This window comes from Perna viridis, chromosome 15 (assembly GCF_037379345.1).
Source record: "Perna viridis isolate PV_CMFRI_1.1 ecotype Kerala chromosome 15, ASM3737934v1, whole genome shotgun sequence".
Classification (NCBI taxonomy): Eukaryota; Metazoa; Mollusca; class Bivalvia; order Mytilida; family Mytilidae; genus Perna; species Perna viridis.
In genome coordinates this window covers 14308356-14336246 of record NC_142459.1, presented here as the reverse complement: position 1 = coordinate 14336246, position 27891 = coordinate 14308356, and the positions used below count along the sequence as shown (strand labels likewise).

The 27891-nt window shown below is 33.0% G+C and overlaps 1 protein-coding gene across 1 annotated transcript; it reads left to right on the top strand.

Annotated features, from left to right (window-relative positions):
* Positions 1 to 96: 96 nt before the first annotated feature.
* Positions 97 to 27797, top strand: LOC148597057 (ribonuclease inhibitor-like). Its single transcript, XM_088562654.1, has 16 exons — positions 97 to 1903; positions 2467 to 2608; positions 4790 to 4918; positions 5503 to 5617; positions 9266 to 9466; positions 10486 to 10716; positions 11316 to 11539; positions 14111 to 14207; positions 16978 to 17115; positions 18122 to 18217; positions 19331 to 19447; positions 20895 to 20983; positions 21723 to 21848; positions 23328 to 23423; positions 25169 to 25257; positions 27526 to 27797. The coding sequence occupies exons 1-16, from the start codon at positions 1782 to 1784 to the stop codon at positions 27668 to 27670; spliced, it is 2157 nt and encodes a 718-aa protein (XP_088418780.1). The 5' UTR covers positions 97 to 1781; the 3' UTR covers positions 27671 to 27797.
* The last annotated feature ends 94 nt before the right edge of the window (positions 27798 to 27891 follow it).

Below are 27891 nucleotides of genomic sequence, written 5' to 3'. Positions count from 1 at the left end.
AAGAAAGTTATTGCTGAAAATAAACTTTTCGGTTGCAAAATGGATATCAACAAGAGCAGCGGCCATTTTTATTCAAAATGACTGCCTTTCCTTTCATCTCTCATGTAATATACTACAGTACACAAATAAATAATGTCATAATACAGGAAATAACAAAACATGAAAGGACTAGCTTAAAAAATCTGGACTAAGTGAAAGAAACCAACTGTTGTCATAATTTGGCGGCCATCTTGATTCAAAATGGCTGCCATTTCTCCATGACGACACTCAAAACCAAAATTAAAATTTTGCTTACTCTATAACGACAATGCATGCCAATTTTCTTGATCATATCTGTACTACTTTTAAAGATATGATACATTAAATGATATGGGTTATTAGTCTTTATACTGAATTGGTTGCACTACACTACAGATACTATAGTGCCATTTTGCCATTACAGGCTGAAATGGTAGAAGTGGGATATAAAATAGTTGATCAATCTTTAATTTTATGTTTGGATTGATTATTAACACTTCTATCTTGAAGAATTCTTGTAGTTCTCTTATGAATTAAGCCAAGAAACAAGTTTGTAGTAAGCATTTTAATTTTTTGGCAGGGGAAAAATGGTCATGGAGGCTGTTTTGACTCCGTCAAAACAGACTTGCTGTAGTACTTGGCTTGGTTATATTCCTAAAAGTGGAAAAGGCTGGATCATGATACATAGTAATTTCAATAAAAAGACTCCATTCTTTGAGAAAATAAATGTTGAATGATGTCATTTCAATAATGGCTTCAGTATTTGCCTTCAAAAAATGGCTTAAAGTCATTTTCTGATTTCATTGCGAGTGGAAAAAAGGGGGGATGATTTTGGGACTTTAAAAATGTCATAACTTGGCAACCCCTTGTTCGATTTCAGTAAATGAGGGCTCAAAATGCTGGTCTAAAGAAGTTCTATCTATTTAACATAATATAATCACCACATTCCTTAAAAATATAGATACATGGACTCTCTAACTGTGGCTCTACTCAAACTATCTCAACTGTGGAGAGTGGAGAAATTAAAATTTGTGTTAACAGTAGTGTAGATGTGCTTGAGAAAAAATAAATATTGTTAGAGAACTCTTCTAATGAGAGATAATCCAACTAAAGGGTTAAACATTTAACTCTATTTAGAACAGGGGGTACTCTCTTTGTGAGTATGCTCTCAATAATTCTTATTTATTACTTATTATGCAGGGCTTTTTCTACCTATTTTCAAACAGGGCGGAATAAGACGAATTAATTGACAACTTTCACATTGTTTGCTTTAGTTGGGAAATTCATGATAAATTTTGGGAAAAAAGACACTTTTTGTCATTGGGAATAGGGCCGATAATCGGTGGTAAAACGAAGGTAAATCCTGGAGCTATTTACAAGGCTAATAGTGTAATATCATTAAAGTTCACCAAGTTCTTAACTAATACATAGATATGTGTCATTATTTACTGTGCCTACATTTTTTACATGTTTTCGATGTGCAATAAGATAACAGGACTGTAGGGGACACAACACTTCTAGGTGCACCTGCTTGTCTGTTGTCAATTATGATGTACCTAATATGAAGCATTTGATTTTTGACAGGAACACTGGACTAGGAAAAATGCAATACCTGCCATTCAAAGTCAATTTCTTGATTCTCAAGCAATTTTTTCATGATATTGCCAATTTAGGCTATTTAGGGACTAAAAACACAGCAAAGTGTACTTACTCCTTTCCTGTCAATACAGTATACTTCTTTTTATCAGGAATGTGTTGGCAAGATGTTGAGCCAGAATAAAACCTTAGTGTATCTAAACGTATCCAGTAATACTTTGGGTAAAGACTATTTTTCTCGATGTGTTGGACCAGCTCTTAAAGACAATACAACATTACAAACTCTCAGGTAGTATATTAGTGTAATCTTAGAAAGCATGAATAAAAATGCATCTAGAAAAAAATGAAGAGTGAAGAAGTTAAATCAAGACAGTAGCTTATAATCACAGATCTAGGATCCTGTTTTTTGGTTGTTTTTTTTTTAAATTATTATAATTTAATGCATTTTAGAAGAGGTAGTGTCTAATAATAGCATGTACCACTCTTTTTTTCCCTGATTCCCCTGTTGGTATGAGTACTTTTTTTTTTATTTTGTTCTTCCTATGTGTTGGGTTTTAATGCTGCTGATGAGAGGTTTCACCTTAAAGTATATTTACAGCATACAGAAACTTGCACAATTTAAATATGAAATTGTTTTCTGTGTTTAGAGATCACTGAGTCAATACCACTTCCGGTCAACCAAATGTCCATGAGGGTAGTCAGAGGAATGTCGTAGAATATAAATCCGCATTTGCAGTATCACAAAATTAAAACCGCCTAAAAACTTAGGCTTCATCCCTTGTGATAAAAACTTGTATTACTAAGTATTTCATCTACAGGTTGCATGCAAAATTTCTGGTTATTTCATTGTAGAGCTCAGAATATTGGTTCAGCAGATATGAAAATATTTATGGAAGGTTTAAAGGAAAACACAGCTCTGACGGACATTGATTTAAGTAACAACACTCTAACTGACAGAACTATTCTTGGTAAAAGTTTTGGAGACAAACTTAAGGTATGCCTTATACTTTAGGTACAAAATAAGTGTTACATACCTGCTAACCTTTGAAACAGTTAAGAGATTCTCCCCATTGTCAGTCTCTCATATGGGAGTTTTCACCCTCATTGTCACTGTCTCATGTGGGATATTTACCCTCATTGTCACTGTGTCATGCAGGATATTCTCCCCCATTGTCATTTCTTATATTGAAGATCCTACCCCTTTAATATTGTTACTGTCTCCAGGGTAGGAAACTCACTCAAATTCTAGCCAGTCCTGAATACAATTTTTCAACATATTTACTATATGGTTATATTAATTTTTGCTATAATTAGCCAGTCCTTACAAAAAATAGCCAGTCTCAGGCTGGCGGTCAGGCTACTATTTCTAAATCTGCTGTCTCATGTGAGAGATTTTTATGTCAAAGCAAAAATTCCATTGTTAAGTATTTTCCTAGAACGTATAGTAATTTTTACCAAAATCCTCCCTCAAATCTTACATGCTTAATTTGGAGATGTAATCAGTCTTCAAAAGTTTGATTTTAACTACAAGTCGGTTGTCCCAACCCAATACAATGAATATTCAAATGAAAAAACAAATATGGATAGCTATAGGGTATGTAAGTTTCGTCATTTGACTCCACTGTTTCACGAGACTGGGTCATAGTTTACCATTCAAATCAGGCACGGGTCTAAGGACTGGTGTACCAGCATATGCCCCCCCTAAATTGGTAAGAAAAAAATTTTCACCACAAGTTTCACCCAATAATATTTTTTGCCTTGCTTTGCACGGCAATTAATTCAATCAACGCCCCCCTCTAAACTCAAATCCTGGATCTGCCCCTGCAAATATATGGAGAAATGCCAGCATTGAGAGCATTGAGTTCAGAATCATAAGCAAAACATCTTTTTGTGTAAAAATAGCAATTAAGTAGCACTCCAGCTAAGAATCATGCGAAATGTGATTGATGGGTTAAAAGCCTACATATTTTTATTTTTGATATTTTGTTTAAACTGCCATAGTAAACATTTGGTTTTTCTTATAACCCGTGTTCTTAGGAGATAAAAATAATATAGAATGCACTGAAGATGTCAGGATTAAGGGAGATAACTCTCTAAATAACACTCAAATACAATGGAATCTATTGGATTTTCAGTGTTGATTATCTCCTAAGAGCAGACAGATTGGAATGAATAATTACACATTTCATAATATAGGCCCATAAGACAACTTAATTACAAAAATAAAAATATGTAGCCTTTTTTGGGGTGTATCACATTTTTCAGATTTTGCATGATTCTTACAAAGCTACTTAAAAATTACAAATATCCAGTAATAAAAATGTTAAGAAAAACTTGAAATAGAAATTTTTGCATTGTAAGGCAGCGTTTTGAGATCCCGGAAGAAAACAATCAGATGCAAAATCGTCTTCGGATTTCAATACGTTCTACATTGGAATTTCTGAAATGAAAAATGAAACTACTTTACTTGCGGGATATTGAAACTCTGTATTACAATGCAAAATCGTCTGTTTTATGCATGTTATTGTTGGTAAATTCAAAAGGGAAATAATCCAACGGAAGGGTTTAAAATTTAACACCATATGAAGTTGGGGTATTCTTTTTGGGAAATTGCTCATGCAATGGCTGATCCAGAAATTCTGGAAAGGTGGGGAAGCTTAGAAGAGAGAGCATGCCCCAGTATTTTACCGGAATTTTCCAAAAAATAAAACTTTTTTTAGCAAAAGTGAGGGGGTCTTTGTTGCTCAGTGTTTCTATAGTTGTTTTTCATATATACAGAAAGCAAGTAATTTTAGCAACTTGTTCAAAGGGATGTAACCCACAAACACCTGACAACCTGGTTGGGGGTCTCATTGGGGGGAAGGGAAAACAGTAGACATTTTTTTCTTGGACACTTAAACTATTTTCACATGAGTAAGTACCTGAATGGTTTGAAATAACTTATTTAGAAATATCTAAGTACTTACCACGGCTCAAATAAATTGAATATTTGAATTTGAAGTCTACTGCTGTCCATTGCTCCAATTTGATAGTAAACCAGTCTGTTGGATAACAAATTTGTAGAAAGTTACTCCCCTTTGATTAAAATATTAAAAAAGACAAACCCAAAATCTGAAATACGAAAAAGGACTATTGTGTTGCCTTGCTTTACAACAGATTTGCCTATCTATTACAGGATCCTCACTGTAAGTTGAAGAGTTTAGCTTTAGCTAGCTGTGAAATGAATGCTGCTGGTATTGATGCATTTATTCAGGGGTTTGAGTCCAATAGTTCAATGGAGGAGCTGAATTTAAATGGAAATGAGGTAGGAAGGATTCATGAGGAAGTTAAATTACTTTTCACACCATGAAATGTTAATTCTTTTTAAAAAAAAACTTGAAAATTGGTATCCCCAGTGATCTCTGCAGGGCCATAAAGCATAACACTGCCCTGATTTTATATTTTTTTACAGCTAAGGATGCTACAATTTTTAGATGCTAGATGCTGTATTGAAGATGCTGTTTGTATTTAAATCTTAGGAAGAACACTGTACCCCAGATAATGTTTATTTGAAAGAAACAACAACCATTAATATGCTTACAATTGCATAATTGAAATCAGAACATTTATATCAAAGAGTAATCAAGGGAACCAAGGTTATAGCAGTAATCAAAAGAATGTAATCCAGGGACAAAGACCAGATATGGAAAACAGACATACACAACAAAGAACATAGAGTAACTAAAATCATACATACAAAGTAACAAAAGAAAATAAGCAACTCAGACTCCACTAAAACCTGGGAGCATGGACCAAGTGTTCCGGTAGGGTAAACATGAAATCAACATTATTAACTATTAAATCAACATTATTTTTAATTGAATTTCATGTCTTCTTTGTTGATTTTAGTTTGAAACACTGAAAAGACTTGGAAAGGTAGTGGCATTATCGATGAGATCTCAGTCTATGAGTAATTTATGTCTAGACAATATCAGAATAAAAGACAAGAGTATTTCATCTACAGGTAATACAGTGCCGAAAACATATTTGGGTCAAGGGAAAAATAAGTGTCTGTATATTCTCTCTGATAGATGGTTTTATTGGCAAAACATTTTTATACCCTGGCTCCATAGGGGAGGGATATACTGTTTCACCTGTGTCCATCATTCTGTCATTCCGTAACACATTTTTTTTTTGGTAACAAAACTCAACTTTTGTAGAACACAGGCTGCTGATGTTTTATACAAAACTTTAGATGGGTATACTAAGTCATGGAATACGTTTTTGGACTCACATGACATCTACTCCCTGCTAGTAAAAAAAACTTGAATTTTCTTTATACAATGTTCAGTGGTAATATTCACAATTTGTGTCATATTTTTCGGGCTACTATTAACCTGATTTAGCTTCCTATAATTGATGTTGAATTGTTGAATGCATTTTTGTTCTTATATGACATCTATTTCGTGTTTGCCGTGAAAACATTAATTTTCCCTATGCGGTGACGGAAAGTAGTGATATCACTAGTGAGCCATCACGCACAGATTTTATGTATTTTTCGATTGAAAAATTGAAAGATAAAGATGTGAAAGACTAAAATATATTGTTTTGGAACTTCAGCACTCATTGTACATTAATAGTGGGTATCTCTTCAACAATCGCTTATAAAGAATGATTACCTGATTTCAAAAGATAATGGATCATACTACATTAAATACAGTGAAACCTGCCTAAGCCAAACTCCTTCTGAAATGAGAGATTTAGGCCAACATTCAGGGGTTGAAAATTCCTAAAGCCCGACGCCCGGGACTAAAAAAAAATGCACCTCGGACTTGCCATTTTTCAATGAAATGAGTCTGTCGGGCATGGCAAATCTAAAAAAAATAAAAACTATTTTTTGAAAGATTTTGTTCTCGATCTATTCCCTGACCTATAAATAGTTATAACTTTATTTGTAGAATTTGTATTCACTATATCGATCTATTGATTAGTCATTCTCAAGTCAGAATCACACCTGCGCTTGATTAGACTCATCAAGTTTCGTTAATAAACTTTTGAGGGAAATATCGTTGCTCAATTACAATTTCACGGTTAACGCAGAAACGGAAAGCTGATGACAAGGCATCAGACCAGAAGACGGAATCAATTGACACTGTGTATTCTTTCCTGCAAACATAGAATTATACATAAGAATATCAGATAACAAAATTGCATTTATATTGATTGGGACTTGACACAACATTGTTCAGCCTTAGAGTACAAAAGATGAAAAAGTTCAGGGCTCGGGTCTTCCCAAAAAAAAATTTCAACCCCTGACATTTTTTTTATAATCTGTTTTACAGGACCGCCGACCCTATTTTAGCCAAAAATAAAATAAAAATAAAAGTATGTGAATGTCGTTTTATTTTTGTAAATCCCGTCGACTCCTGGAATATTTGCAAGAAAATCCCCTGCTAAAAATAAAAGAAAATAGATTGCAAGTTTTCATTAGACGAGTAAATAAAAAAGCGACCAATCTGCAATAGTTTTATTTTAGTAGGCTATTGGAAGCTCTCGGCATTTATCATTTGGTAATGAAAAACACTGAAGGTCAATGGCCGACCACAACAACAATGCCTTCGAGGGTCAGCCTATGATTATTTCAAACTCATTATTTTTGGGGAATACAGAAAAGGTGAATTTTTCTCTATCCATCAACAAAATAATTGATGAGATTGTCGATGAGAAAGCTGTGGTTGCCATAACAAAGGTGTCCTGCTATGGTCCCACGAACATTTTTATCATGCAAACAGCTTCACGAACATTACTATATTTAACTCCATGATTATGAAATAAATTCTTATTAACCAAACAACATTCTCATACACTGCCCAACACACCAGCGAGCAATATTAACTTAAACATTATATCTTGTAACACAGTAAAAACGTTCTGCACATAAATTATTTACATTTTTCAAAGCAAGAGTTGTCCCAACATTCCACCTCCACAATTGATACTGATGTAACCAACTATTTCAATACTAACTGCAAATTCAAACTAATCATCTTATCTAGAAAACTCTCCTATCTAACCACCAAGAGATAAGATTATCCTCTATGGATAAATTAATTAAAAGGAATCACATTTATATACTGTACTGGGTAAACATCTTGCCTATAATTACCACTTTATCTGGCTTGTACAGCTGATGATTACTGGTCATTGTTATAAATGTACATGTCATTATTGTAAACAACACAGACCTTTTTAAATTTAACTATCAAATTACATAAACCAAAGATTGACTACACTGCACATCTCAGTTGCAGCTTTTTATCAAGATCATTTCACCTGCCAATAAAACCATTATCAAAACACATTATATCAATACGATACTGACATCCAGTCATACCTAGGATATAATACAAATGTCATTCTCCCAACTAATAACCATAACTGATCAGTCACATCAAATATCAAATATGGCATGGGTTCTGATGTATTTACCTAAGCAAAAACATATTGTCAGAAGGGTCGAAATGTTTACAAATGACTTGAAATACACATTCAAAACACTTCTGAAATGTAGCCAAAAACTTGGAAAGGTCCGGTACAAATGTATCTACATATCTAAAATATTTTATACATCTTCTTTTCAAAAGTTAAAATTTGTGTGTATTCTCTGTTTCATTATGAATACAGTATCAATCAGTCTTAATAATTAAAGAAGTGAAATGTATATTAAAATTGGGTATCAAAAGCTTTTACTTTCACACATTTAGAATATAGCAAAAAAAAGATAAAAATGAAAAACAATTACTTTTATTTTTATTTTTTTCCATTGACTCCCGAAGATTTTGACTTTTATTTTTATTTTTATTTGCTCCCCTCGACACAATTTAAAAAAAAAATATCCCATAAAACAGATTATAAAAAAAGTTTGCCTTATTTGGTTAAGGCAGGTGTTTGATATACACAGATTAAAATAATATTGAAACTGACATTAAGGGAATTCATAAGATGCCTTGTTTATGGAGGTTTCTCTGGTTTGGCAGATCCAGAGTTTTATGTAAGGGGGGGGCGGGGTGGGGGGACCAAAAAAAATTTCTTGACATAATCACTGGGGAGAATCACGAAGTCATCCAAATTTGCTAGGTGGGTTTGGGTGCATGCCCTTCCCCAAAGAAAGTTTTGAAATATTGAATCTCAAATCCTGCATTCTGAGGGTGTCCTAAACAATTTCTCAACATCTTTTAAAAATTGCAATCTTCTAAGGGGAACGAGGAGCGTGGGCGCCACCCCATCCCCCTCCTGAATCCACCACTTGAGTGTTTGGTTTAGACAGGTCTCATTCTACAGTACCTGAACCAATCCGTGCAACAAAAATTACAATTGATCATCAATCAGTTCCGGTCAGTGATCTATTTGTCAAACTGATCCATTTCATTGGTGATCGCATCACATGACCACAGAGCGGTCAATATATTTTACGTTTTTTTGTTGTTTTCTTTGTCAGTTTTACACATATCTATATATATATCGGTCATCGATTTATCAGCGATCAGTCAGTCAACGGTCATTGATCCGTCAAATCATTGTGTAGATCGCTACAAGGACTGTACATGATAAATGTTATGATATTGACTATGCTTCTGCTGTATACCAGATTATAAAATTTTCTCTTTTCCAGACATAAAGGTTGAGATGAAAGAAGATTCAGTCTCCCAGCTCCAGATATTATGCCTTAATGACAGCAACTTATCAGATGATTTCTGGTCTTCTATTGAAGAGGTGTTTAAAGGGAGACAAATTCCTTTGGTAGATATCAATATTGGCTCCAATTCTGACTTGTCACCAAAGTGTTTTGATTCAATTATGAACCTCACTTCAGGTAAATCTTTAAATAGCACTCCACCTAAGAATCATGCAAAATGTGATTGATGGTTGGAAAGCCTACATATTTTTATTTTTGATATTTTTTTTTAAATTGTTATAGTAAACAAAAATTGACATGTGGTTTTTCATATAACCCATGCTCTTAGAAGATAAAAATTATATAAAATGTACTGTAGAATTCATAACTAAGGGAGATAACTCTGTAAATGACAGTAGAATACAATAGAAACTATTGTATTTTTAATGTTGATTATCTCATAAGAGCAGACAGAATGGAATGGATAATTATACATTTCATTATATAGATCTAAAAAGCAACTTAGTAACAAAAATAAAAATATGTAGCCTTTTTTTCAGGTGTATCACATTTTGCAGACTTTGCATAATTCTTACAAATACTGCTACTTAAATATAAAACTAATTTGAAAACGTGAATTTTGAATAAAAGATTTCTATTTTACTTATACTGAAGAATGGTTATGTTTTTATTTCAATGAACACTCAGTTTCTTAGCATTGTACATCTAGTTTACATTTTCATTGCAAACAACCTTGAAAGTAAAGTAACCTAAAGTTTAATTGGTCAACAATCATTATAAATTTAAGACGCTGTGTCTTAACTCACTTACAGCTGTTTACAGAATATTGACAAGTATGGGAGAGCATAAGAATAATGTGTAAATGATGCATGATTTTATAAGTCACCAATTAGAAAATATATATGATAGCACTTTTCAGAGCTTCTAAGAATTCCAGTTTCCCATGTCAAGTGATAATTAGCCAAGGGAAGTAAATCTTGTAAGTTTTATAGGTTGATTTTTTTTTGTAAAAAAATCAAAACATTCCTAACTCTTGCTCTAGGCTGTATGTCAGGGATGATTTATATCCGCTAATTCAAATTCAGATTTTACCATTACGATTCTTTTTTTACTGTATATTTACTTCCGGTTTTGCCAATTTCTGCTTGGTTTGTAGACCTCGTAAAATCATCCCTGGTATGTATGAATAATTTTAGACACTGATAACAACAGCTCTATTGAGAGGATCAACTATAGTCTTAACAACCAATGTTCTGGACTGACAGAGAAATTATCAGCTTTCCCAAAACTCCAATATGTCAATATCAGGCGATGTAGAATGAGGGATGTCCAACAGATGGCAGCACTTTATACAACAGGGAACATGACTACACTGGTCCTCGATAACTTGAAGCTTGCTGGGACAGATACACTGAAAGTATTGATGGGTAAGTTCTACTCTTTATCTTAAAAATCAAACATTTTTTTCAGCGAATAACAGGTTAAAATTTTATAAAACCAATGACCTGAACTCAAGACTTGAAAGTATGTCAAAAAGCCTGTTGGCCATGCTCTTGAAAACAAATTTTGTTTTAATTTCTTTACTCACTACCGGAATGAAAATGTCAGCCCAAGGCCACCCATTGGACTTCAATGAATGACAAGAAGACCCTTACACCACAGGGAAGCTGCAGCTGGCCCTATATGCTCAAGTAACATAAAAAAATCTAAGGTGAAAATGAAACAAAACTAACTGAGGCCAGAAGAATGGAAATTCATAGCTTTGATGGAATCACTACCGAGGATCAAACACTTAATTGCTTAGTGACAGGCCAGTGTCAAACTTATTCAGATAAATATTTAATCCTTAATGTATTTCACTTCCTGCTGTCTATTTCAAATAAAGCTAATAAAGGGAAAAATGGAAAACTGCAAAAATAAACATTCATATGGTTTGAGTATGTACAGCAATCTTGTTAACAGCTGTTCTATTTGTTTTTTTTGGTTTTTTGTTTTTTGTTTATTTTTAAAATTATATGTATTACAGAAAATGTAATTGGATCTTCGTTAAAAACTCTGAGTATTGGCGGTTGTTCCCTGTCTGCTTCTGACATTGCTCCTTTGTGTGAAGCCATTAAGAAAGGGTTCCAGTTACAGATGTTGAAACTATCAGCCAATCGTCTGGAAGATGAAGGTGTGACTGTTCTTTCTCAAGCACTGATTGGCTGTAAGACACACCCATTGGCTGTTCTAGATTTGTCCAGTAATACAGTAAGCTATGTTAGATTGATAAAACAATAGATTTTGAAAAAAATAAATTTTAAACAAATTGATTTAGTGCAGATCAGTGAAAAGAGATGAGTTGACTTGAAAGTTGTAGGAATCAAACATTTAAGTCATAAAAATGTTGAATATTTTGTGTTGGATGTGAACAAGATTTGTTTTTAAATTTGTATAGATGAATCTGTAGCGATATTGACTTTAAGGAGGTAGACATAGGGTAAGGGAGGTAACTCTTGAAATAAGTGATATGCTTGTTTTATATTCAATTTCACCTAAGCCTATCAAGCTTTCATTTGAAACAAAATGAAATCAGTCCAAGTTAGGCCAAAAAAGTATGTGTGTTTACTGTACCCTGCTAAAAAAAAATAGGGTCGAAAGGTCAATTTAAAAAAAAATTATTAAATCAAGCAGTTATATTTGTATATCATATTTCTGTTGGAGATGTCATGTATTCAAATACTTACTATGTTTCTCTGATGTTTAGGAACAGTTTTATTGCCATGTCAATGAGTAATCAAGGGAACCAAGATTATAGCGGTAATCAAAAGAATGTAATCCAGGGACAAAGACCAGACATGGAAAACAGACATACACAACAAAGAACATAAAGTAACTAAAATCATACATGCAAAGCAACAAAAGTAAATGAGCAACTCAGACTCCACTAAAAATTGGGAGCATGGACCAGGTGCACCGGTAGGGTAAGCGTCCTCTGCTTTTCTAGAAACACCCGCCGAGTTGCTCATAAAAAGTCAAGTCCGGGGTTGACAAACGAGGAAAGGAAAACTATGACCCATTGAATAAATCAGTTTTCATGGTGCTGATGGATACACCATAATGATCCATGATGAAGACCATAAATAATAGTTGTTATTTGCACCATCTTGTTCATGCACCAATGTATTGAGTTCATTCTAGGATTGATTAAATTTTGAATTTTAAGTGTGAATCAATAATGAATGAGGGGCAAGAAACAATACATGTATCTGGATGATGGCTTTTGTAAACTAGAATTTATCTCTGAAATATTTGTACAAGGTGCCATATCACTGAAGGAAGCTGTTTTTGAGGTTGTGACTGAAAACATTTGGGAATGGGGGCTAAAAAGGGGCCACCTGGAATCATGTCATTTTTATACCCCATGCAACGAAATTCCAGATTTAGTAGAGGCATGTGTATTGATGAGTTGTTCTATTTCAGTGAATAAAAAATATCTGTCAACATGATTATGTTTTATTATTTAAATTTTAAAGATTAATTTCATTGTCTTCAACAATGACCAAAAAGTATAAAGAAAGGTACAAAATTGTCCATGTATGCATATAAAATGCACAGGTTATTTTGTTGTGTCTGATATTACTGCAGATCAAATTATCTTTTCCGTTTATAGACGAGCTAGAAATCTATCATATTTGAAGATTTTAAGGAACCAGTAGAACTACATATATTTTTTCTGAATGATGGATAGTCTTGTTATTCTTGAAACAAAATTTAATGTGACTGGGAAATTTTAACAGATGTTTTTTGCAAATTTAATTGACATTTTGGATTTTAGCAACAAGAAATTATTATATAGATAGCGGTGTTTTATCGAATGTCATGTAAATAATTTTCGAAGATACACACTGTGAAATAAATTTGATAATTTCACTCTCAGACTTTCTCTTGCTAAAACATCACAACTTTGATATCCATCCGCCAATCACAGAATTTAAACTTCATTTTGAAATTATCGATAAATTATGAAGAAAATGTATATAATAAATAGGATAATCAATTGTGAATAACCAAAATGCAATCACCAAGGACACCTGAGGATTTAACTCATGCATGGAACAAGTTCTGCACACTCTTTAAATCTAAGCATTCTTTTGGACTCATGATATCATTTTGGTTATTCACTCTTTCTAGTTAATTGTCCTATTGAAGATAAATATAAAATGCGTGTTTTTATGTTATAGAATGTAAAATAAAAATAATTTATTAAATGTTTTAATCTGTTGCTTTCTGTAAATATGTGTAAGAATTGACCAATGAAACAAGGGAAAGCGTAAAATATATTGACCACTCTGTGGTCACATGATATGATCACCGGTTTAATGGATCGGTTTGATGGATCCAAGACTGATGGGAAACTGATCAATGGCAAGTTATGTTGCACAGATTAGACTCAGAGGACACCATGTTTGTTTGAATTGATAATAGACAAAAACGGATGCGGCTGCCGCAAAATTTCTGGATTTTTTATTTTCTGCCAATTTTTCCGATAAAAATGTTTAAGGTTGGCATTGGAAAATAGGGTTTGTCTGGGGTACCGTAAACACACATATATTTGTTTTTGGCCTTAGTTTGATGCTTACATGAGATTGATGTAAAATGCAGAATACAAACATTCCAATGATTTGTAAGAGTTATGTCAAATGGTAATAAAAATATTCCATGCTGTATGTTGCTCATGTTAAAATTTTGGTAGTGAATTCATACATAAAACAGAGTTTTTATTTAGATAGAAAGATACATAAAGCTAAATATTTTGATAAAGAAGTCTTTGTCTTGCAGTTTACAGATGTTGGTGCTCAAAGTCTTTCAAAGATCTTTAATACAAAGGGCCATAAATCACAGTTACATGGTTTAAATGTAACAGCAAATCATATAGGTATGTAAATTTCCCTTCCAAATCTCAGAGGTATTTTTGTCCCCCAATTCTCTGTAATTATTCCCCCATTCCAAAGGAGATAGGGGTATACTGTTATACCCCTGTCCGTGTGTCCATCTGTAACAATTTTTTTAGCTCTTTTCTCAGGAACTAGTCATCACAGCAGCTTGACTTTTTAACAAATTCTTTGGTAGGTATGACAACAACTTTATGTTTTCTTAGGACTTTGTTAATTTTCTTTATATCATGGTTGAAAGCAGATGTATCACTAGTGGGCGAAGCATGTATATCTTGTTTGTAAATACATTTACTGCAATTATGCATTATGAACTTCAAGTCTGATTAGTCTTCAGCCAACCACTATAAATTTCCAATGCCTGAAGTCTGCCAACCAATTTGCCTGGTCGCTGAACTGATAAGTTTATTGGTTCGGCAAAACAGGCATCAAAGTACACCTAAATAGCCTTCAAAATCCTATATTTACCGCCCAGTCGAAACCAGACTTCAAATTATAAATTATTGTCATTGATTAAAGGCCCATAGACTGCCTTTGGCTGTATTTTTTCGCTATTTGGGAAGTTTGTTTTCTCTTTGAAACATTCCTCTACATCATATATATAAATGGAGATTTCTATTCAGAATTGCAGCTGTAATGCATATTTGCAGTGGTAATCCTGTTAAGGTAGATCAAACCATTAACACTGAGCATTATTTTCTGTCATTTTGTCAAATCTTGCAGAAGTATGTATTTTCAAAGGGAAAAAAAGTGTTTGAAATAAATGTAAAAAAATTGTCTTAAAGTTATTCAAAAAGATTTTTTTAGCATAAACCTATATTTGATTAAGTTACAAATATAAATGTTAATACACTTTTTTTCAAAAAGTTTTGACTCCAAATTTTCTTTATGAATTATGAAATAATGTCAGGTTATTGTTCTTTATACAAATTTTAAATAAATTTAAAGAAAAATGTTTATAGCAAAATAGTGAAAATTGCCTACAGAATCTATATAAAATCACATGTATTTAGGCTCAATTATCATGAAATTAAGTTCAATCATCTATGTTTTGTATCCTAAAATTTTACAGTTTGTTCCTTCAAGGTCATCTTTGAGAAAAATTTGAAAAAAAAGTGTATCTACTAAAACTACTAACTGTGATATACTTTAACTACCAAACCAAATAAAGTTCATGATAGAGGGAATGCAAGGTGCTGAAAACCCTACTTGACATATGTTGCTTTTGCCATCACCAATGATCACTTGGCGTCTATAGTTGTTGTCGTTAACAATTTTTCAAAACTCTTCTTCTCTGTTACTACTTGACCAAAGGTACCAAACTTGGTATGAATGTTTCTTGGGGTATCCTGCATAGAGCTGATGCGGGGAAATTTGATCTGTTGAAAACCATGGCTGCTGTTACAAATTGCAGAAAACCTAATTGGTCGTATGATGCTTTTTTTTATCTACTTATGCCATAGCTGTGTGTAACAATAGTACATTCTGTGTATGGAGAAAACCAACAAAATAATAACTTTTTCTGAGTTAGAAATTAAATTGAATTATGTGTGTTATTTGACATGCATGAATGATTCACCTCCTGTCTGATATTTACAAAGACTGCTACTTGAAACTCTTCAAGCCAGCGACAGATTGCCAAACCATAAAATCTGACTTCAACAAAAAGAGGTGTATTAACATTATTTTCTATCCTGGAACAATAATGTCACCAAAATCCAACATAGAAGGTTGATTGATACAGCTGCTAACTCTTGGTACTATGAATACTTAACTATTGATGCAGTACCTGAACCGATCTATGCAACTATACTTGTGATCAGTTATCGATCAACGATCAGTTTCCGATCAGTTAATGACCCGTCAAACTGATCCATTAAACTGGGGATCGCATCATGTGAATATAGGGCAGTCACTATAATTTACGGATTCCATTGTTTTGTTTGTAAATTTTTCCACATATTTACATAAAGCAATAGATTGAAACATTTAATTAATTACTTTTGTTTTACATTTGTTTTATTTTTGAGGAAATGCATTATGTGGATTAAATATCTAAAATTTAAGGTAAATTTAATATGAGTTCTTAAACATACTTGAGCCAATCATCTGTCATTTTACATAAAGAGTAATCAAGGGAATCAAGGTTATGGCAGAATGTAATCCAGGGACAAAGACCAGACATGGAAAACAGACATACACAACAAAGAACATAAAGTAACTGAAATCATACATACAAAGAGTAATCAAGGGAATCAAGGTTATGGCAGAATGTAATCCAGGGACAAAGACCAGACATGGAAAACAGACATACACAACAAAGAACATAAAGTAACTAAAATCATACATACAAAGAGTAATCAAGGGAACCAAGGTTATAGCGGAATGTAATCCAGGGACAAAGACCAGACATGGAAAACAGACATACACAACAAAGAACATAAAGTAACTGAAATCATACATACAAAGAGTAATCAAGGGAACCAAGGTTATAGCAGAATGTAATCCAAGGACAAAGACCAGACATGGAAAACAGACATACACAACAAAGAACATAAAGTAACTGAAATCATACATACAAAGTAACAAAACTGCAATTAGATGGGTCACTGGTCATTGGTTATCGATCAGCAAGCGAACAATCAGTCAGTGGTCATTGATATCTAGCTATCAAATAGTTGCATGGATTGGTTCAGGGACATTTGACTTTAAACTAGTTTAGATTTGTTTCATCTTGTGTACATTTTATTTCAGGGATGACTGGTTTGATGGAATTAGTATCAGCCGTAGGAGGGAAATCCCCACTCCGTACTCTGTATGTCCAGAATCAGAGAGAGGGATTGAAGGAGGATGATATCACAGAAATATTTAAAAAGCTTGCTACAGGGTTAGGTAAGAGAGTAATCAAGGGAATCAAGGTTATAGCGGTAATCAAAAGAATGCAATCCAGGGAAAAAGACCCGACGTGGAAAACAGACATACACAACAAAGAGAATAAAGTAACTAAAATCATACATACAAAGTAACAAAAGCAAATGAGCAACTCGGACTCCACTAAAAAACTGGGAGCATGGACCAGGTGCACCGGTAGGGTAAGTGTCCTCAGGCAGCTAGGAAATCAGCAAAACACATATATCCTGCAGTGAGTTTCAAATTTATCATCAAGAGTGAAATGTACTGTGGTCCTTTTCACAAACAATCGTAAGTGTAAAATTAGTTATAAGTTATGACGTCACAATACTTTGATTTACTATGATGTCATAACTTACAACTAATTTTACACTTACGATTTTTTGTGAAAAGGACCACTGGACTTTTTGCATTTGAAATGAAAGGTCCTCTATAAGAAATTGAAAGGTCCTGTAAACATACAAAGGGTAGATTAAAGGCCAAGGTTAAAGGTCTTTATTGAAAAGTGAGAAATTTCCATGTCTCCTATTGAATGGCTTCTGAAATGACAAATTTTCAGGTTTAGTTGTTGGCCTTTCTTCACCTTGAGGCCTAAATAAATTCTGTGTTTCCAGTAACCCAGACGACCCTAATTTTTTTATGGTGTAAAAAAACCAAAAAAATGGATATTTGGTGTTTCTGTCATTCATTTTTTACTAGAATTGCCTTGTGATTCTTTAAAAAAAAATGACACAGCATTGCTGTGGTTACAACAATTTCAGTATTCAGTGATGCCATAAAGACGCAGCAAAACAGGTAGATATTGATGTCCTGCAAATCTATAAATTTTTTCCAAAAAAAAAAGAAGAAAGAAACTCTGCCTACCAACATTGATGTTGAAGGAGATGTTACTGGAAAGACCAAATTTTTTTTAAGTATAAATATATAAAAAAATTCAAAGTCAAATGAGATAAAGGCTAGTCCATTTTACAAATGTTTATCTTTGCAGGGTTCAATATGAAAAAGTTAGAACCAGGAACATCAGATTTACCCAACCTACCAGAGGGGTTGCTTGTCAATTTGTCCTCGCTTGGTGGAAATCCTGGTGAGCATCTACTGATATGAGAACTGTTTTATATTATATGCACTCCCAGGTTGATATTTTATTGCACAAGTTAGTGATCTTTCTTTTTTGTTTACAGAACCTGAACTTATCTGAGCAACTATAATTGTGATCAGTTATCAGTCACCGATCTGTTAAACCAATGATTGATCACTGCCATTTACCTCACATGACTGTGAATCATTCAATATTTTTACAGATTGGTTTGTTTCAGTTTTTTAGTAAATGATATGAATTTAGACATTTATTTAATTTTTTTTCTTTTATATTTATATAACTTATTTTTTTTATTAAATAAAAATGTTGAATTGATATTTTGTACTAAAGAAACATTCAATATTGTTTTATATTAGTTTCATACCAATGAAAATTCCAAAATTTACTTAAACAGATCATACATCATTTTACATAACAAAACCACCTTCAGATCAATCAGCGGTCGTTCAATCATTTGTCATTGATCTGTCAAATAGTTGCAGTTCAGGAATTGTACTCTACTACGAAGAATGATTTTTTTTCTGCTTTTTAGCGGAATTCCGCTAATTGAGATCCTGATTTTATCGTTACGATTTTTCTTATACTGTTTATTTATTTCCGATTTTACCAATTTCCGCTTTGTTTGAGGATCTCGTAAAATTACTACTAGTTTAAATGGATTTAATTGATTAAAGAACTATGAGTGAATCTAAACTTTACAACAAATTCTGCTGAACTTTGAGGCTTTAACTTTTATAGATAGAAATTTTGTATGAAAACTAATTACGTACTGGGTTAAAGTAATGTTTTATACAAAGCATACCTTGTAAGATAAACTGATTATGTTTTTTACAGAAAAAATGGTTTGTAAGATAAATTGATTACAGAAAGCATAACATAAAAGATAACCCGTTTATGCATTTTGTTGATAAACATCCAATTTGCTGCAAAATACGACAGTATTTTTTATGACATTTAAGGAAACACAGGAGCATGCCTTATAAGATATAAAGCTGATCATGTTTCGCAGAAAACATGTCTTCTTAGATGAGCTGCTCATATTTTTTGTTGATACACAATTTGCTGCTAAATAAGACAAGATTTTTACTGTGATTCAAGGAAACACAGGAGCTATACTAGACAGCCAGAGAATTATAACTGACTATACAGATACTAGAATACCAACCATGACATTTGGTCATGTACAGGAACTGTGTGCCTGGCTGAAAAATTCAGGTAGAGTTTAAAGATTTATTAAGTCGCTTCAAGTCAATTGTTGAATTCCTAAAAAAGTAGGATCATCTGATGGGAGTATTTTATCCCCTTATACATTGTAAACTGGCTGATAAATTCAGGTAAATTTTGATTACATGTTAGGTCACTTCAAATTCACTTGTTAAAATTCTTATCAAGTTTGGTTTATCTAGTTTAAACATATTTTATTGGAAGATTAGAGAAAAAGTTACACAAACTTCTTCTGTCAACACAACCTTTAAGAAAACAGACACATTTAAAGGAAGTATTTTATTACCTACATGTACCACAATGTTTCCTGGCTGAAAAAACTCATTGTCCCCAACCGCTTGGCCATCAAGGGACATGGTAATGGTTCCCATTGATCTGTTTGTCCGTCTTTAATCTTGTTTATCTTTTAATAGATTGTTGCTTCTAGGTAATTCTAACTGTCTTATCATTTTATTATAATATTGGCAAGGAGATGGCAGACTTGGCAATGTACATATTTCATTTGTCTGACTGAATGCAGTGTTCTAGGATTCCTATTTACCGTTACCCGGGGCAAGTGAAATTTGGGTCAGGGAAAGTTAGGTACTTAGTTACACTTTCCCGTGGCAAGTTGAAAACTCCATATGCTGTAAGGATTTGTTTTGTTAGGAAAGCAGTCAATGACTGTGGGAAAGTTGATTTTATATGGATTTTTTCCGAGGAAACCTCAATTTCTGAAAAATCCTAGAACACTGTGAATGGCATATTTTTACTTTTTCCTCAACAAGAGCAACAAGAAAATGTAAACATTTCTACCACATCGAATGAATTTTGTCTGACATTGCCTTTGATTGGATGCATTCCCACATCACTGGGTTGGAAGATTTTATCAGAATTTTGTCTGACATTGCCTTTGATTGGATGCATTCCCACATCACTGGGTTGGAAGATTTATCTGAATTCATATGTTAATTTCGGACTATTTAAGGAGTAAAATATGATAAAGTTCTCTCTCATTTCAAGTTCTCAGAGTGCAATAAATCTTTTTCCATTTTCCCAACACTGACTTTATTTTTTCAAATTTTGAGCAAAGGGAAGTAATCTTCCAACCTGGCAGACTGGTTTACTGCCCATTTAAGCAATGGACAGCAGTAGACTTCAAATTCAAATATTTGACTTATTGTAGCTGCTTTGTACTGTAAGTACTTGGATTACTATCGAATAACTGATTTCAAACCATTTAGCTACTTACCAAAGTGAAAATAGTTTTAGTATCAAGGAAAAATGTTTACTGTTCTTCCTTTCCCCAGTGAGACCGCCAATCAGGCTATTGTGTGTTGCATCCCTTTGAAAAAACTTGCTAAAATGGCTTGCATTCCGTAAGTATGAAAAACAACTATTGATCAAAATAATTAACAAGGTCAAAGTTGCATGGCCTAATGAGGAATGTATTTTCTAGGTAGTAATGTATGTGTATGGTCCCAGGAGGAGTGGGGACTTATTACAGGGTCTAACAGACCCACATCTGATGCTCCTACATGGCTACAGGTATGTTTAATTCTGGGAGGATTATAATAGATGATGAGTTACTGTAAGTGTATTAATTTTCTTGGTTTACTAAATATAGTGATTTTTGCAGTGGACAGACAGAAAAGCACAAAAATAGTACCCAGCGAAATTGATTTTCAACACTATATAACAATTATACAATTTTTCGAAACTGTGAAAATTGAAACCCGTGAATATATGGCTACATGACAAAATCCACGAAAATTAGCAAACACAAAAATTATTGCGTTTACAGTATCCACATAGTAGTTCTTAGGTGAACAAAATCGAAATAAAATTGACGTTAACAGTCATTTTGAATGTCAACTGAAAATAGATGAGACTGCAGTAAAATTTTGTTTCGTTTAGAAGAAGATGATGTTCTAATAGACCGTGACAGATTGTATGTCCAGTTAGAATTATGAAAGTGTTATATGTAGCATAGCAAATGTCCTGTGACTTGTGAATATAAAGGCATAAACTGAACCAAAAGTCAGACATTGTGGCTGAAGGACCAGGCCTGGATTTCATAAAATGTCTAAAGTTGAAAATTTTGTCAAATCCTGAGATTTTTTTCAATTTTTCAATTTCAAGTTTATAACTTATTGTTCAAAATTTGAGGTAGGATTTTGGAAAAGAACTTTATGTTTTTAATTTAGTTTTTGAGCCTGCTGGCTTTCCATGAAATTTAATGTACCATCTCATTACTTTGTATCACCAATCTTTATTTTTTTCTCAGCTGGAAGGAAACAGATGTAAATCTATATACCTGAGTAATTTACCTGGCAACACAACACAACAGAAGATGGATGCTATGTTTGAAATGGAGGCTGACTGTAACTTGGATGAAGTCTGTCTCATGAAGGTACATACAATATTGCCATAACAATCCCTACTGATAGTTGATATTTTGTCACAATCAGTTTTTTTCCAACAAGTCAACAGACATAGGTCTTATTCTGAAATGAGGTTATGATTTGATTCTACCATGTATACCCCTGTCTCCTCAAAGTCTGCATGTCAGCAGTTGAATGATTCAAATATGTCAAAATAAAAAAAAGGATTACATGTAAAAAAGATGACTAATGTAGTGAGCCAAATAAACTAGATTACACACTAAAAATGAATATAAGGGAAATAAGACATCACAAAAAACTAAAGCATTAGCAATATTAACTCTCCCAAAATACTAGGTGTGACATCCTCATAAAAACAAAGCAAAATCGTAAAGCCGATCATGAATAATTACATGTAATTACTCCAGCAATTATCCCTAATTTTCTGGAAATTTGGTCATAAACAGTTTTTTTTTTCAACAAGTTAACAGACATAGGTCTTACTATGAAATGAAATTATGATTTGATTCTACCATGTATACCCCTGTCTCCTCGAAGTCTGCATGGCTATTTATATCGTCTCTTCATATCAAGGAAACAAAGTTTTTATCATGTTCAACTTTTCACATCTTTATCCCAAATTTTGTGCTCATTACAGCTCCACTGTTCAACTGTTTTTTTTTCAGAACACTGCCTAAAAATGCTAAAAATGATTAGATTATTTGTTAATTTGAAAGCAATGTGGGTGGGGAGGTACACTCAAGTTTATTTAACTTACCTGGCAAAAATAAGTTAGGGCAATAAGAAATCACCCTGTCCATATATCTTGTAAGCACATCTCTTCCTATAAAAATAGCTGAATTGATTTTAATGAAATTTTGTTGAAAAGTTAGATAAGATGAGTATGAAATAATCATACATGATTTTTTTCTGCTTTTTAGTGCAATTCCGCTATTTAATTCGGATTTTACCGTTATGATTCTTTTTTTAACTGTATATTTACTTCTGATTTTGCCAATTTCTGCATTGTTTGTAGACCTTGTAAAATCATATCTGAATAATATAACTATTGTCTGATGCCTCCGAATGGGATAGATATATTTTATTGGTTTGACATATTCGTCTCTTTGAATTGAGTGGTATTCTCCAGCTCCAGGGGCAGGTCCAGGTGAGCGCTTAATGGGCACATACCCCACCCCCACCCCCCATCAAAGAAAAACAAAAAACAAAAAAAAAATATTGTAATCAGCTAAATATTGTATCGATTATGGTAATTTATTATATTCATTCATTAAACATTTCATAAGCGGGTTCCATTTTATACTAATTCTCATAATTATACCTCCCCATCATAAAGTCCTGGTTCCACTCCTGTTCTCTTATATTTGCTTGTAATTTTAGGGATTTTTTATTTATGTTGCAGTTATGTAATTGTTGTTGCCTCTGTGTTATATTTGTTTGTCCTTTTAGTTTAAATTTATTTTTATTTTGTTTTGTTTTTTATACAGGACCCTGTAACACGAAGTATTAATGGTACAGGATGGGTGTTGATGGTGGATGAAGAGTCTGTACAGAAAGCTGTTGACTTCTGTCTAGCAGGAGAGGTAGAGACAATTTTTGATATACTTCAACAGAAAGTAGATATCAAATGAGTATGAAAATGAGCATCGGACATGACAATTTGTGATTAATAGTAGATAAGAAAAACGTGTAGGAAATTTGGTTTATTTTCACTGTTTAAGGCAAATTTGTAATACACTTCATACAGTCCTTGAACCGATCTGCGCAATGATTTGACGGATCAATGACCATTGACAGATTGATCGCTGACAGATCGATGACCGATCACCAATCTGATTGCAGTTTTGTTATGTAAAATGACGTAAGATCTGTTTGAAATAATCGAAATGTGAAATTAAAGTCTGAATTTATGTTTAAATCTATTACATTATGTAAATGTGTAAAATTGACAAAGAAAACAACAAAAACAGTAAAAACAGTGACCGTTCTGTGGTCATGTGATGCGATCACCGGTTTAATGGATTGGTTTGACGGATCGATGACTGACAGGAAACTGATCGGTGATCGATGACCGATCGCAGTTTTTGTTGCACGGATCAGTACAGGTACCGTACAAGTAGAAAAACACATTCCACGCTTTTGTATACCCATATTAAGTAGCCCTCCAACTAAGAATCATGCAAACTGTGATTCATGGTTGAAAGCCTAAATATTTTTATTTTTGATATTTTGTTTTAAATGTTATAGTTAACAGAAATTAACATGTGGTTTTTCATATAACCTCTGCTCTTAAGAGAAAAAAAATTATATAGAATATACTGTAGAATTCAATATTAAGGGAAATAACTCTGAAACACAATAGAAACTATTGAATTTTCACTGACAATTATCTCCTTAGGGCAGACAGGTTGGAATAAATGATAATGCATATCATCATATAGAAACAAAACAACTTAATAACAAAAATAGCCTTTTTGGGGGGTTTATCACATATTACAGAATTTGCATGATTCTTACAAAGACTGCTACTTAATGCACCATGGTCTATTAACAGTTAATCTGCATTATCAATGATTTAGTTGTGAAATATAAGAATTTTTTTCCTACATTTTGAGCAGTTCAAATAGTAACCATGGGAACCTTGATTCTAGCAGAAATTTAAAAGAATGTTATTTAGGTCAAAGACCAGGCATGGAAAACAGACACACACAACAAAGAACAGAAAATAACCGAAATAATACATACGAAGTTACAAAAGTAAATGAGCAACTCCACTAAAAACTCGGTAAATGCAATAGAAACTGTTGGATTTTGAATTTGAATTATCTGCTAAAAGCAGACGGATTGGAATGAATAATATAGACCTATAAAACAACATAACAGCAAAAATAAAAATGTGTGTATCACATTTTACAGAAGATGCTAAACATTTTTTAAAAATATCAACAATGTGAGATTTACAGAAGCTGAGAATTTTATTACGAAAAAAATGTGTTACAGTACCTGAACCGATCCGTGCAACAAAACTTGCGATTGGTCATTGATTACTGATCAGTTTCCGGTCAGTCATTGATCCGTCAAAACGATTCATTTAACTGGTTAGCGCATCACATGACCAAAGATTTATACTTTTATTTTACATTTCCTTTATTTAACTGCAATCAGATCAGTCACCAGTCATAGGTCATCAATCTGTCAGCGATCAATCAGTCAACGGTCATCAATCCGTCAAATCGATACACGGATCGGTTCAATGACAGACACTAAAAAATACATGAGAAAAACAAACGGCATAAAATCTTAACAACAAAGCCTTTATATTTTACAGGCCAAAGTATTTGGACAGCCCATTAAGATCTCCAGACTGAAGGTTAAAGTAGATGATGAGGCCAACTCTCAGGTAGAGGCTAAAGCAAGGTATGGTTAATTTCTGTGGTTATGCAGTACTTGAACTGAATTGTACGACTGTTTTTGTGTTAGTCATTGTTGATGTTGATTAATGATCACAGACATGATTTACTCCCTATTTAAGTAGAAATTCCTACTTCTTTTTTTTTAAATTCTAGCATCAAAATTTACAGATTTTTATCTGAACAGGAAGAAAACATTGTTTATATATACCTTACCCCCCAATTCTTACTTTTTTCTCCAAGTATCCTACTGGAAAAATTCTTTAATTCATGGGTACCAATTTTCATGGATTATGGAATAAACACAAATTTGTGGATTCTTGAATTCATGGTTTTGAGGTTTTTCTTATACACATTGATGGGAATTTCCTTTTCGTTAGGAATCAAATTTTGAGGTTTGGCTTACCAACGAAAGCCACTAAAATTGGTACCCCATGAAAAATAGTACTTTCACAGTACCATTTTTACCATGATGTAAATCATGTTTGTGATACAGATCAGTTATTGATCTGTTAAATAGTTGTTCAGGACTTGACAGATTATCTGATGCCATAGTAAAAAAGGTTGGAGAAGTAAAAATTGTATCCAAATGAAGCTTGTCTGACCAGGCAAGTAAAATTATTTTTTATAAATTACATTAAATCCACCCTTATGAAATGTTAATTAACTGTCAGTCCCTTTAAGAATCAGGCAGTGGGTGAAACATGGTATGAAAAAAACCCATCATTTTGATAGTGTAATTTGACTATTTGCACCATCAGAATCACAGGAAAAATACAATATTTTAAATATCATGCTGGACTATTGAGTTACAATTTCATTGAAATGCACTGAAAATGAACATACCAAGGGAAGATAACTCTATCCAAAACCTCATTTTTCTGCTCAAAGTCAGTGATGCAGAACTCAAATAATGGTCTTTTCAAATAGAAAAAAGTCTCCTTGAGTGATATTACATTGTCAAATTGGTGGGGTTTTGACTTGCATGTTTTTGATTTTTCCCATTCTGCCTGATTCTTAGAAACATTTACACTTAAAAACAAGAAATAATTCAAATAACTATTATATTTGTCAGTCATAACTTGTAACTGGTATTTGAAAACTGGTTCTTTGTCTGATACTTAAATAAGCTGAAACCAGTTTTAATCAGTGGAAATTATGATGTGCTAGGGAGACCTGGATTCAGTTGTTGAAATTAGCATAACACTGAGACATTGACAGACACATGTTACAAATGTAAACATTGATTTAACAAATTTTGACAAAAATATCAGATAAATAAAGTTTAGTTCTATTTTATTCTTTATTCAATTCATTAAAAAAAAAAAATTTCGGATAAGTTCCAATTTTATATGGATATGTGAGTATTGGTGTGTACTTGTCCTTTCGGACAAGCTGAACAAAAAAGTTCTTATAGAGATCTGGTAATGCTACAAATCAGTAAATGGTCCTTAAAATACTCTTAAAGTACTTTAATTCGTGGATACCAATTTTCATGGAACAGGAAAGAATAACAAGTTTGCAGATTCTCTAATTCCTTGTTTTGAGGTTTTAGTATACACAACAATAGAAATCTCCTTTTGTTTGGGTATCAAATTTCATGGTTTGGCCTTACCACATAAACCACGAAAAATTTATACCCCACAAACAATAGTACTTTCACACTACTTAGACAAATTTGTCATTGATTATCCCCTATATGACGTGCTCTTTAGACGACAGCCTTGATAAACATATGACCAATGTCATAAACTGTGTCTTTTCAACTAGACTAATTAGAATTCGAATAAATCACAGGAACTCCATTTTATCATTGTTTACCATGGGACGGCCATTTATGTCATAATTTAATCCCTCACTATTATTCAGGGTAAAACAAGGGGACATAAATGGTCAGCTTGTGGTAAAACAATGATATAATGGAGCATCTGTGATTTATTTCTTGATTTACAGAACAGTCATTGATCCATCTAATAGTTAGGCAGATTGTTAATTGATTTGATCAATTTTAGTTAAGTCATTGATCTCTCAAGTTGTTGGGTTGATTTCTATAAATATTGTGCATGAATCTAATGAAACAAGAAAATTAACTATTGTTATGAAACTCAATTTTTTAGATGGGGTAACAAGCTCAATGGCAGAAAAAGTGTTACCTGAATATATCATTTTGGTGGAATGGTGATTATTTTTTAACTTTTACCTGAAAATCCTTAGTTCTGTTAGATAGGAAACTTTTCTCCTGTGATTCTAAAGTTATTTTTTTATATTTCATCAGAGAGGACCATGAGCTGAGAGAGAAATTAAGGAAACAAGAGGCCCAGGAGTATAGATCACTAATCCAGAGAACCACAGAGGAGTCATGGAAGCGTCATGCATACAGACTGGCACATCCTGCCTATGCTGATGGCAGGATCTGGTGATTGGAGCCACTTGTAGTTTTGCAATAGTGCCTTCACAACCACTAGTTATTATCTTTATGACCTATCTTTTGATGTATTTATTATTGCATATAGTTGTAAGATAGCTAAAAGAAATTCCAATTTTGTATGAATTTTCATCTTTGTTAATGATATTCCTTTTATTTTTATTGTGATCTTTATTGGCCTATTTGTTGTTGTTTTTTTTTTTTTTCAGTTTTACT

What these genes read in the sequence shown, in the direction of transcription:
- LOC148597057 (XM_088562654.1), top strand. Translation starts at nt 1,782, where the DNA reads ATGTTGAGCCAGAATAAAACCTTAGTGTATCTAAACGTATCCAGTAAT. An exon ending in TGTAACAGCAAATCATATAG is followed by an intron (nt 14,208 to 16,977) that starts GTATGTAAATTT and finishes ATTTTATTTCAG; the next exon opens with GGATGACTGGTTTGATGGAA. An exon ending in TGCCTGGCTGAAAAATTCAG is followed by an intron (nt 19,448 to 20,894) that starts GTAGAGTTTAAA and finishes TGTATTTTCTAG; the next exon opens with GTAGTAATGTATGTGTATGG.